The 12,395-nt window shown below is 35.9% G+C and overlaps 2 protein-coding genes across 2 annotated transcripts in view; one reads left to right on the top strand and one right to left on the bottom strand.

The window, feature by feature from the left end:
* The window catches only part of LOC119839934 (frizzled-10-like), a 17,052-nt gene extending 9,068 nt beyond the window's left edge, over nt 1–7,984 (top strand). Inside the window, exon 2 of the mRNA XM_038366389.1 lies at nt 6,485–7,984. Within this exon, the coding sequence (XP_038222317.1) occupies nt 6,485–7,855 (1,371 nt within the window). The 3' untranslated portion in view covers nt 7,856–7,984. The remainder of the gene's footprint in view (nt 1–6,484) is intronic.
* A 1,129-nt stretch (nt 7,985–9,113) lies between these two features.
* LOC119840152 (Golgi-specific brefeldin A-resistance guanine nucleotide exchange factor 1) overlaps nt 9,114–12,395 on the bottom strand; it is a 26,847-nt gene continuing 23,565 nt past the window's right edge. Inside the window, exons 29-31 of the mRNA XM_038366665.1 lie at nt 11,598–11,697; nt 10,743–11,500; nt 9,114–10,473 (exon numbers count right to left, since the gene is read on the bottom strand). Coding sequence (XP_038222593.1) covers nt 10,150–10,473; nt 10,743–11,500; nt 11,598–11,697 — 1,182 coding nt within the window. The 3' untranslated portion in view covers nt 9,114–10,149. The remainder of the gene's footprint in view (nt 10,474–10,742; nt 11,501–11,597; nt 11,698–12,395) is intronic.

The following is a 12,395-nucleotide window of genomic DNA, read 5'->3' as shown; positions in this document are numbered from 1 at the left end:
AATCAATAAAAAACATCATGCTACTATGCATTTGACACATGCATATAGTCTTTTGTTTATGGTTGAATTCCGACCACTGGGCGACCACTAGTATTAAATAAATATTTATACTTTCAATGTTTCATATGCTGTCGAAACGTTTAACACTTCATGTATAATTACTTAGTAATGAAGTAATATTTGCATTGTAACTTGCAAGATTGTTAGTTTTACACAATACTTACGAAGTGTGTAGATACGTGTTACAAAATAATGGCTTTAAAAGAATAAATAAATAAAAATTGCAAAATTTTGCGCACTGGTATTCATAGAACTAATATCATTATTTACACATTTTGAAATATGAAAAACCAAAGACATTATTTTTTTTTTAAACGAGGTACTTACTTTGGGTAACTTTCAATACAAGTTCTAGAATCGAACAATGAATGATTAAGTTCTACACGATATTATATATTTCAAAACTTCATATAAATTAATAGGCAATTAGTATGTTTGAGCCCATGTATGGAAAAAATTGCAAACGTCATCCCACATTTGTGGCATTGTCACAGCAGCATATAGATACTAATATATAATAATCAATGTTTTGTATAATCACTTTTTAAACATAATATAACCAGTGACCATTAAGAATTTCTGCTCGGTTGCCTCAATCGTTCATGACGAACGGATCAGCGATGCATGCATGAGCGGCCCATTGCGCAAACATGGCGGCTTGCGGACATATCTTATTTAATTGTTTATTTATCTATGGATTCAATATTTGCAGGGAAAATACATTGCGAAACCGACATTGCGAACTAAAAAAAACATCTATAACGCAAAAACCAATTTAAAGTTCATTTCGAATACATTCTGTTTAATTGAATTAATGCGAAGCGTTTTTTTGCCAATAAACTATTAAAAGAATATCAATATTCATGGGTCGGTGCGGTTAAAAGCATATCTACATAAAAACTTCAAAGACCGCTCCGTTTTTGTCAGGTGTCGATTAACATTTTTAGTACCTTTTTGCTTCGCAGAAAACACATTTCTGATGCAATAATTACTAATTCAAAATTCCTGTAAGTTCTACAAGTCCTTTTTAAGTGCTAATCGTAACTACAGTCGCGGTATTTCTACTTTTTTCAGTAAAAGCTTATAGTAGTGATGATAGATTATTTTCTCATAAGTGTGCCACAAAAGTAAAACATTACTGATAAAAAAAGATTTTATCAAGTTCATATATCACGGACGCTTCTAAATTAAAAAAAATGTCGGTATTAATCACGAAGAGTGCATAAGTGGGGAACACAAAACAAACTTAAAAAATTATGTTGGAAAGACTATCTATGCACGAAGCTTGGGTATTTCCACGCTCTATAGTAGCTACGGATTAGTTATATATAGTTTACCACAGCAGTAAAAGGACTTTGGAAATAAACAGGCAAGCATTTTCAACTTATTTAACTCTTATAAACAATAAAGGGATATAACTTTGACGCGTTCTTGTTTAAATGTTGTCTGTTTTTGTGTAATTCTATGTACTCTATCGTCATGTACGAAGGGCTACACAGCTTTGACACGTTACTGTAAACATGGTTAATTAAATCAGGAGCGGCGCCATCTTATCAGTTGATAATATAATGGGACACACGACTGCGTAACTTTCATCCCGTGTGAGCTGCAGTATTAACTTTACTACCGAATTACATTTTATGGTGCCTTATAACTGAAGCTTAGATACATTCCAGAGAAGTCACAGAATATTTCGTTTCATTCAATTTTAACAAATGTAGCAGATTTCATAAACAAGGTTATTTGAAAAATAAGCAGTTTAAAACCCATGTAAGACTTTATATCATGCTACTTTATTCGCTAGACACCATTAAGATTTATTATTGCATATTTGTGTAGAACAGAATGCTATCGAGACATCTTAATTGCTTGAAATAGAGTGAACTATCAACAATATTTTAAAAATACGACCGGCTTTTTTCTTATCAGTTTTATCGTGTTGTAATACATATTTAAATTGTTGTTTCACTAATTTAACGAATCCGATGTTATTATATTCTTCATTTAATTTCGTGTTCTATGTAATTAATTAGTAAGTATATTTAACACAAAAAAGAGATATGGCGTCTTTTTGGATCGTATTTTTGAACACAGAGTAATAAATTCCCTTTGCCATAAACACGTTTTTATTCTATACAATACCACACATATGTATACAAGTATACTTCGTTTTCTGAAGTATCAACGCTAATGCAGTGTAACGCAAAATAAGCAAGCAGCGGATTCGCTTCGGCAGCTGGTTACAAAGAAAGCCTCAACGGACCGCAACAAATTGATAATCACAGACTCACTCATGACCAATCTGATCGTAAAATGCATCGAGGCTAAACCCACCGTTATCTCTTTGCATTAAAAGTCAAAGTCGTGTGAAGCGTATTAGCGTCAAAGCGATAGCTATCGCTTAGGACACGTATTGCGTGTAGGACCGTACGGTTTCTTGGCCATCATTGTAGGAAGCGATTGGATACGATGAACCGAAGATTATAATGGTAATGCTTATTAATTCGTTATAATAGCTTTAAGAATTAAATACATCTATGTAATAATACGAGTATGTCTATCCTTTATATGAATTAAGTCTGTCTAACATCAACTGCATTTAAATTAGTTCTGATTATTGACTGTATTGACGATTATTCTAAATGATGATATGGTTATTCTGAAATTCGATAAATATAATCAATTCAATGTGAGAGCATACAACTTCACTATAACATAGTAAAACTTTAGAAGTAGAAATAGGTTTTATTCAAGGGGATTTCAATTAATGCGAACCGTATAACAAATGGTTTCATATAAATCTTGGGCATCTAAAGTTCATTAGGGCTTATATTATATAAACAGAAGGCCATAAATCCATCTTCAGTGAGCTCATAAAATTAATTATCAAGACACGGTTTACATTGAATGGTTAAAGTGTATAAAATTTGATGGTTTCTTTCCTTCTATAATACCTTTAAATGTATTGCAATTATTTCTACGCATCCTTTCCTATATATTGACCTACAGTTATACTATGGCTTATTTGATTTATTGATTTTTTTTAATTATTTCTTATGTACATTTGTCTCAAAACACAGAATAAGTTACCCTTCGCTTTTGTCACACTTAGACAAAATTAAGGTCCTTCAAATTTCAAACAGCAGACCGTTGTTAATTTATTAGCCCTTAATTTTCGAAACGTTTTAAACTACGTACATTCGTGTCTTGTCTTTATTCAATCGTATCGTTTATAGCACAAGTGTTCGATATAAATCAAACGCGTAATGAGCAGCTGTAAGATTTAACATAGCTAATTCCATGACGATTTCGGTAATCTTAATATGTGAGCTCATTGCCTCTTGGGATCGAGTTAATCCGGCATTTGTTTATTTCGATTTCTTGCTACCAATAAGTTAATGCATGCCAAGTACATACGTCTTGTTTATGGCTTTATTTATTTCTTTTGCTGCATGTCTCCCGTCTGTCTGTGTTGCCTCCAAAAGAAATGAATTTCTCTGTATATGGTTAAGTGCTTATAGGAATAATTGAATATAAAACTTATGAAACATAAAACAGTACGTCATCGCTTCGCAACACTTCTCTTCCTTTATTTGCACATAAACCGTACTATATTTAGTTCAAAAGCGGTTCACAATTGATTCATAATTTTAAAGTGAAATTACGCAGTCTACATCAAAGGCCGAAACAATCGCCATTAGGTATAAAAACCAAAAATAGCGTAACGTTTCCTTGAGAATTAAGATTTGAAGTGGCGGCCAGTGTGCCAGGGTGTACTGTATACAATTCTGTTAATAGACATGTTTACAGCGTAAATCAGTTCGGGCGCCTTTGATTATTGTTTTTAGCAACGATAGCAACGGAAGGTGCGAATTTCTAACGTTATTGATGACTGTATTTTCTATGTAGATATTGGATAGTGCGGTTACAATGTTAGACGCTCTTGCTGAAACGATCGAAATCATACCGAGTTTTTTGTTTGTCATGGCTAGAAGAAAAAATACATGCGTCACAAAAAGATATGCAAGCCGATAAACACGCTTTGTGCTATTCATATTTTACTTTCGAATCCGCACGCCTCACTGTACAGTATAGACATTATCTCAACTGTTATTAATTTCGGCATAAAAGCGATAAATATTGTTGATATCAATATTGCAAAGCAACTAATGTTGTACTATATATTATTTAGAAGTTAATATAGTGTTTGCTAATTTTAAGCAAACACGAATATTACATTAGAAGACGTATCTTTGACATAAATATTGTAAGGAATCAATAAATGTTAAACCGATAATAGATATTAATAGATAGTGGGTTGGTGGCCTTTCAGTACGTTATACCCAGATTAGATAAAGCGTGAATTGAAGTCGACTTCAAAGGAGCGTTCCGACTGACGATCAAAGGGCCGGCCAGGGCATTAATTGACGTGTGAAAACATAGTCGATAAACTAAATTGTGCATGTTATTCTATTCTATAACGTGTTTATCGTCCCCATTTATAGAATTGTAGAACGTCGCAAATTATAACTCAATTAAGTTTTAAACAAGTCGAATTCATTCTAATTCTTATCTGTATAAAAGTTGGAACATTTTCAATGACAAAATTAATGGATAAATTTTTCCCACATTTTGCCACCCACAGGATGCTTATCCGTATTTTTCTTTATTATCTGTATAACAATAATTATGTAACGTCTACACAGAACATATCAAAAGAAACATGAAGTATTTTCATCCCGTGCTCTGTCCCGTAACATCAAAGCGCTTAACATCGCCGACACTCGGCTATTTTCGGAGTTGGTAATTAATTTTTTGTTGTGCTGGTCGCGTCGTTACGTCTTTGCGTCGTCACTCTTCAATGAGTCGCAAGCGCATAAAATAAAATATGGTATAGGAAAAGTAAATAAACTTGACATGTAGTCTACCGTAAATCGTTAAATGGATCCCATCTTTGAAGTTAATATAAATTTGATCAGAGAGAAGCAAAATACATTAAGAATTAATTTAAGTAGCAGAAGTCGCTTGTTACAGATTGCTCAGGTAAAGGAAAGGTATTCCTTTTTATCCAGGAATACAATAACATATCTTTTTATTTGATGTACGATGTGGTGCTATAAAGATTGCATTCTGTTTTCTTTAATCGGAACAAACATTTGAATACTTGAGCTAAACAATGTCATTTAACAATAAGGGCCATTATTTATCGATCTTTATTTGGTGAATTCTTAAGGGCAACGTGCCCGATCCCGAGCAGAAGTGGTTCTGTACAAAAACCAGACGCGAATGTTTGAAGAGTTGAACAAAGGCAAGGTCGTCATCATGTCTTTTTTGAGTTTCAGATGGTCCTCGATTCTTAAAGGTTCAAGTTGTTAATTCGTGAATTGCTTGATGAATAATGTAAAAGATTCTCCCTTCAATTATCCACATGTTTTTCATTTCTTTATCGGCCTTGTTTAGATATGTACGTAAAATTTCCTGTAAAAACGAAAGAAACTCGGTAAAGCAAAAGTAAGTATATAAAAAATAGCCTTTTATACGGCTAAGGTATGGATTTCAAATAACAATTACCAGACAAAAAACGTTATTCTTACACTTAGAACATTTTATAAACCGTGCCGGATTAACTAAGGCAACAAACTCAAGCAATCCTATTACGGAACGGTAGGTTGCACTCAAATTGAAGCGTTCTCATTTTTTTTTCTGGAAAAACGTTTTTAAAGTCCACAACTATAAGCAAACACGCTTGTTTGCTTACGAAAAAGGTTTACGATGTCGGCTCTACTTCAAGTTTTTGATTTACTTTTATATTATTATTTGATAGATCGCTAATGTCGTGATGTCGTATATCCGGATATGGAAAACTGCCTAAGTTGTCATAGGATATTAAACGAATGCGTTTAACATAAATATTTAAAATTCATATTCAATATCCCTTTAATTAAGATATTATTATCCTCAGCCCATATATGTTCCCACTGCTGGGACACAGGCCTACTATGAGGGTTAAATTAAGATATTACCATAAACAAATTAGTACCATTACGTACATTTCTCGCTCAAACCGTTTCATCTCTGTAAGCAAACATTTGCTCTTGCGCTCTCGTTTAAGATGACTTTGGATCATATGTAAGGGTTTCTATTGATACAGATACCGTAGGAATTAAGCTCAAAACGAAAATAGACTGTTTCCGATAAACTTAAGGTATAGTGTTACTTGGCCCGAGCGCTTTTGTTTACTTTGGGTAATCCATTGAGTCGTCCGATTCCCGGTACTTAGTTGTATTATTTATTTGCTTGGATAAACATTTGATATTTGAGCGGTGACGGAATCTTAAAAGGTTTACTATTATTCTAAACAAATACCAGTTGAAAGGAATTCGTCTATTCGAGTGGCATTAATGGTGTTTTCCTTTTGTTACAGATGGCGTTGTTTGAGGGCATCTTATCAAGCGAATGTTCTGTCCACGCGCGTTTTCTGCTCTGCTCTGCCTTCGCCCCGCTGTGTTCAGAAGACGTCTCCGGCTCTATAAGCGCCTGCAGATCCGTTTGCGAGAAAGTGGTTGAAGATTGCAAGGAACAGATAAAACTTCTGCCGGCTAATATCGCATTTGACTGCACCGCATTTCCTTTGAGACCCGACAGAAGGCTCTGTATGCGACCGCCAAATGCCAGTGAGCTGGAACAAGAGCCAGCACCGCCTCCCCGCTGGCCCTTCCATGATCATGAGCTGAGAGAGCATGGCTGCCCGCCGGCTCATACGCGGGCTCCAACAGGGGAGTGCTGGCCAGCCTGTGGCCAACACGCCAGATACACACAAACTGACAAGCGATCTGCAGAGATCTCTATGAATATATTAGCGTGGTTCTCATTGTTATCTACATCGTTCGCGCTGTTGACTTTCTGCGCGGAACCCTCAAGATATCGCTACCCAGAGCGGCCCGTAGTCTGGATGGCAGCGTGTCACGCTCTTGTAGCTTTGGCTCACGTAACACGAGGCTGGCTCGGTGCCAAGTTAGTGTCCTGCTCCGGATCTACCTTAGCCGTCGATGGATTAGCCTCTCCCACATGTGTGGCTTTCTTCTCCTTAACGTATTATTTCACGTTGGCTGCTGACGCATGGTTCGCCAATGCATGCGTCGCGTGGTACTTGACTGCAGCTAGCGAATGGTCCACGGAGGCGTTAGAACGCGCTGCAGCCTATTTACATGCGGTAGCGTGGGGCTGGGCTGGTGCCTGGACTGCAGCAGCTCTGGCACTGCGCAGAGTGACTGCTGAAGAATTGACTGGAACGTGCGGCATATCTGATGCAGCGGCTGCAGCGCTCATTGGCGTGCCACGAGGCGCTTTGCTCGTTACTTCGATTGCATTAGCCATTGGTGCATGTCCTGGAATTATGAGGGTACGACGCGCATTAGATTCGAGAGGCGCAAAGCGCGTAGGAAGATTAGCAATTCGCGCTGCAGCCGGAGGAATGTTTTATTTGCTATTAGCCGGTTTCGCAACCGGAGTAAAAGTGATTGAAGCGCGAAATAGGGAGATACAGACTAAATTAGCTTTATTCGCTGCTTTAGAAGCGGGGAATGTAGAAGATTCAGCAGGGGCTAGTGGTGTTTCTGTTTGTTTGTGGTTAGCGTGCGGAATCGCGGCGGGCGCCTGGGCGTGGTCCAGAAAAACCGCTGTGGTGTGGAAAAAAGCGTTGTGTCCACCGCGTAAAACGCCGTGTTGTGGACCTCCTTTACTCAGAACTCATCATCCGTATTATAAGCGACCGCTCCACGTGTCAAGAGTGTAATGTCTCAGTTTTAAGTGATAATGTAATTAAGTGCCTCTATTTGCCTTCTGTGAAGGCGCTCTCGATATTTGTACAAATTTTGTAAATAGTGTAAATTTTATATGAAAAATATACTGTTGATTTTATAAATACATTTTTTCCTTTTTTGCCAAACCCTTATATTTTATCTAATAAGTAGGAATCAGGTTCAATTCCTGCACACAAATTTCAGATTGAGAACCACAGATAAACTAGCAACTAAATTATCAATCGCTACCAAGAAAATTAATTAATAACGAATCCATTAACACAAAGTTATGTTTCACACATAAAATAAAATCCAAAGCAAAAAAAAATAACAATGAATGCATAGAAATTCATCTCATCAGGGTTCAATTCCCGGTAGAGCTAATTATAAAAAAAAATAAAGGACTGATGGCTGATCAATCTACATATCTAAAAGAATTATCAGTTATGTACACATATAAAAAATAAATTTGCCCCATAAATCATAATTTAAAAAGCTATTTTCTCTTAGAGAGGTAAAAGAATTTATAGAATTAAAAACAAAATTACTAAAACACTTTATTAATAAACATCTAAACATTACATCTATAAGTATATATAGCTCTCTATACAAAAACTAAGCATTGATATAATAATTACATAATTTACATTATATCCTCATTTTAACCCTGAATTCTTTGAATAAATATAAAATAAACATATTCATAAACAATTCAACAGTAGTAGAAAAGATAAAGATCTCATAGATAGATTTCGTTGAAAAAAAAAACATTGGAATGTAAAATAATGATGGCAAAACATTAAAGTACAGATATTATTATTAATACATATCTACAATCTGTGTACATCAAGAGAGTTAGCAGTACGAATACAATTTTGAAATAAAAAGAAAAACAGTTGGCCCATCATTAAAAACCATACTATCGCACTCTGAATAACGATAAAATATGAGTAGTCATGTTGCACAAAATTCATAAATTGATTTTTAATATAAACTATTATCCTACACTTTTTTAATTACTTCATGAAAAATAAATTAGGCCAGTATAATTTTAACAATACGACACAAAAAAATCGAATTTTAAATATTCTCTATATTTAAAATTCGAACTAACCAAAAAGCTTTATGACATGCCACACAAACGTTAGTTTGTTATCTGTGGACGAAGAATATACCATAAATAATAGAGTAGGGGGGCAATTATAATCTATGTTTAATTAATTAGACCATAATAATGGATCGTTCATCGTCCCATTTTCCAGCGCAAAATGCTGCCGCTCCATCGACGGCGAAATGCGTTAATTCATTGCGATTCCGCGTAGCAATAAAACTATTCGTAGAGCGTCAATGACCGTGCGTCAGTTACATCTCGATCGCAATTCTTGTTTGTTATCTCCAGTGCTGTGTTGTTGCGGAGATTTTAGTTTAACGATAACGTTACTATTAAATGGCCAAATCGCGTAGAACAAAACCTACTAAAGTTTTGGCGCCGCCTCAACTTGTTAATGAGTTTTCGTATTGAATTGCAGTTTCCAGAATTCGAAGTATATTTACAAAGATATATAACTTTGATTAAAGAAGAGAAAAACAATATTATATAATATAACAAACATCTTTATATTACAAAAGTTCATAAGTTCAGTACGTAACAAGTATTTGTATAATTCAAATAACTGCCAGGTTCCTTTAATTTCTTTATGTTTTCTTCGATCATAAGTATGTTAATAAAGAAGTAGATATTTCATCTGATTACTAATCCATTTCCAAACAATACAGTAGGCCATAAAATATGCTAGTGGAACCGGAATAAATTTTTTCGTGTCAACATTGAGAAAGAAGATATAGAAGGAATTTCGCCGGGTCTGTTAGTACTTCATTATTTTTAGTATCCGACAACAAAATTTGAATTTTATACAAAATCAAACTTGTCACGCTACTTACATAAATATGGCCTTAAAATGTTAAAACAAAGTTACGCTCAGCTAATGGAATATATTTACCCAATAATTAATAAACATCGAAGTGGCTCTGATTCTGACATGTAATGTGGAAACTAAAATAATATATTACATGCGATACACCGTCTACGAGACTTAAGATCTCTTACGAATGTTCATCGAAATCATATCGCATACATGGATAGGACTTTAAACACTTAGGCTTCGAAAAAACGCCCTTTCCAAATAAAACAGATTTATTTTAATCCAGTCATAACAGCACACAATTCAGACAGAATCAAAGCTTACATTTCGATAAACTATAACCAAGTGCCGACATCGATATCCCGCTATCCCTCTTGCGTCGACATAAGCGTGTCGAATACCCCGGAACCCATTCCGGACGTGAAATAGCTGGAGAAATTGAACATTCCGGATCCGTTCACGTTATCCGTCGATCCAAATTGAGCTTTACTGCCACTGTGCATAGGTGTCACATTCGCGCTGAAGGACTTCTTGTCTTCAGCTTTGGGGACATCGTTGTAGGGATTGGTCAGATACTCTGCGAATATTTCGCTCTGTTGCACACTTTCTGTCGCTTGCTGTTGATCAGGTTGTTGATCATTTGTAGTGTTAGTTGGTTGTATCGATATACCGATTGGCGTGGATACCATCTGGAAAAAAAAAATATCTGTTTATTCTTAATGTGGATATATATAAGTTAGGCAGTCATACTACATCAGTAGATCTTTATATTCTAATGGAAAGTGTGGAGTCATTAAAAAAAAGCTAGAATATCTATGTATAACTCTTTGTTTGATGTGTTAATTATTATGAAATAATGTATATCCACAATAGATTAAGCGTTTATTATATTATTATCAAAAGAAAAACACCTCCACGAAATTAAGAATTACTTTTTCATAAAATATAAATCACCTACCTCATTCAACGGCTGCAGCAAAACTGATGAAGTCAAACCCGATTGATCATACAAAGGATTTCTAATCGCCACCATACCACTAACAGGCGGCCCTAGCGTTGGTGACACCACTCTAGCTACACCACTTTGAGGCACTGGTACACTTTGTGGTACCGGCGGTACATTTTGTTGAACCGTTGGTACAATCTGTTGTACTGGTGACAAATTTTGTTGTAGTGTTGGTATATTTTGTTGCACAAACTGTTGTGATGTTTGCACACTTTGTTGTGCCGTCGGCACACTTTCTTGCGCGTTAGGGGCGTTTTGTTGTTGTGTTGGTGCACTTTGTTGTTGCGTAAGTACATTCTGTTGTAACGTGTACATGTTTTGCAATCCACCTTGCACATTTGTGTGTTGTGGTAGAATTTGTTGTATCGTCCCGGGCAAGGGTACAGGCGCGACCAACGTTGGCCCACCGGGTGGTGTCATTGGCAGGTTCACTGGAGAACTGGCCATCGAACCTACTAGAATATTCGGTGTCTGTCGTTGTGCGTGGATCGGGCTGGATTGGAGTGTGTTTGTGGTGTTGGCGGAGAATGGGTAAGGTTGGGCCACGTTTGGCGGTTGTTGGCCCAAATTGGTGTTGGTTGGAGATGTATTGTAAGAAGGAACGTTGGGCATACTGTTCGGTGCGACGGGGATGAGGGTCGGGAGCGAGTGGGGGATGGAGGGTTGCATGTGACTCGGTAGGTTTTGCGTTGGCTTCGTGTTGTCGTTCACTGGAAAATAAACATTGTTTTATACTTATGTTATATGCGCTATATACAATAAGATTACGATAATTAGATATCAGATATAAAATTATCAATAGTTTACCGTCGGGGAAGAGTTCCTGTTTTAAATTAGGCAGGAACTCGCCGATGATGTCCCACGTGAGGTACCACAGGTCATTGTAACCGTCACCATTGCTGAATATCTGTAAGACATTATGAAAATCTACATTGCACTTGGACCTTTTGAATTGTAAACTTACACTACAATTGCTTTTACTCTATGAGACGTCTGTGCACACTTTTGACGCGGGACAGAAATGACTCGCTTGTACAACGGGTAAGATACCAAAATAAATGTGTATTATGGATACCCCATAACACCGCATATTTTAGACCCTCTATTACACCGCACATTATGTACAACAACTTCGTAGTAAATTTCTTTTTAAAATCGCTTACCGAACCCACCTTCTTAATATTTAAAAATCTTTTTCATAATTTAATTAAGTCTTTTCTCGTTGTCTGCAGTTTTGACTCTGTCGCCTGTAGACGCATTAACTTTGCACTAGATTATTCCTTAAAGCTGTCATTTATTATTATCATTATTATTTATTTCACCTATTTGTATACTACACTTTATTCCATGTATTTAATATTAATTTTTCTCGCTCAATTATTTAATTATTTCTACCCTCAAGTGGTGTTGGCAGAATATCAGCGTCTGGGTCCCATTGACTCTGACATTTATGCTGAGCCAAGACTCTTTTTAAGAACACAGTGCACATTTGTCTCCCTCCTGTTTTTTCTCTCATGTTATTTTTTCTTTGTTTAATCGTCTTATTTTGTGACTGACATGTATTTAATGTGTTCTTTTGATAAACTTTTTATATATCTACTAGCT

The sequence above is a fragment of the Zerene cesonia genome, chromosome 5 (assembly GCF_012273895.1).
Source record: "Zerene cesonia ecotype Mississippi chromosome 5, Zerene_cesonia_1.1, whole genome shotgun sequence".
NCBI lineage: Eukaryota > Metazoa > Arthropoda > Insecta > Lepidoptera > Pieridae > Zerene > Zerene cesonia.
This window is presented reverse-complemented; position numbering and strand designations above follow the sequence as displayed.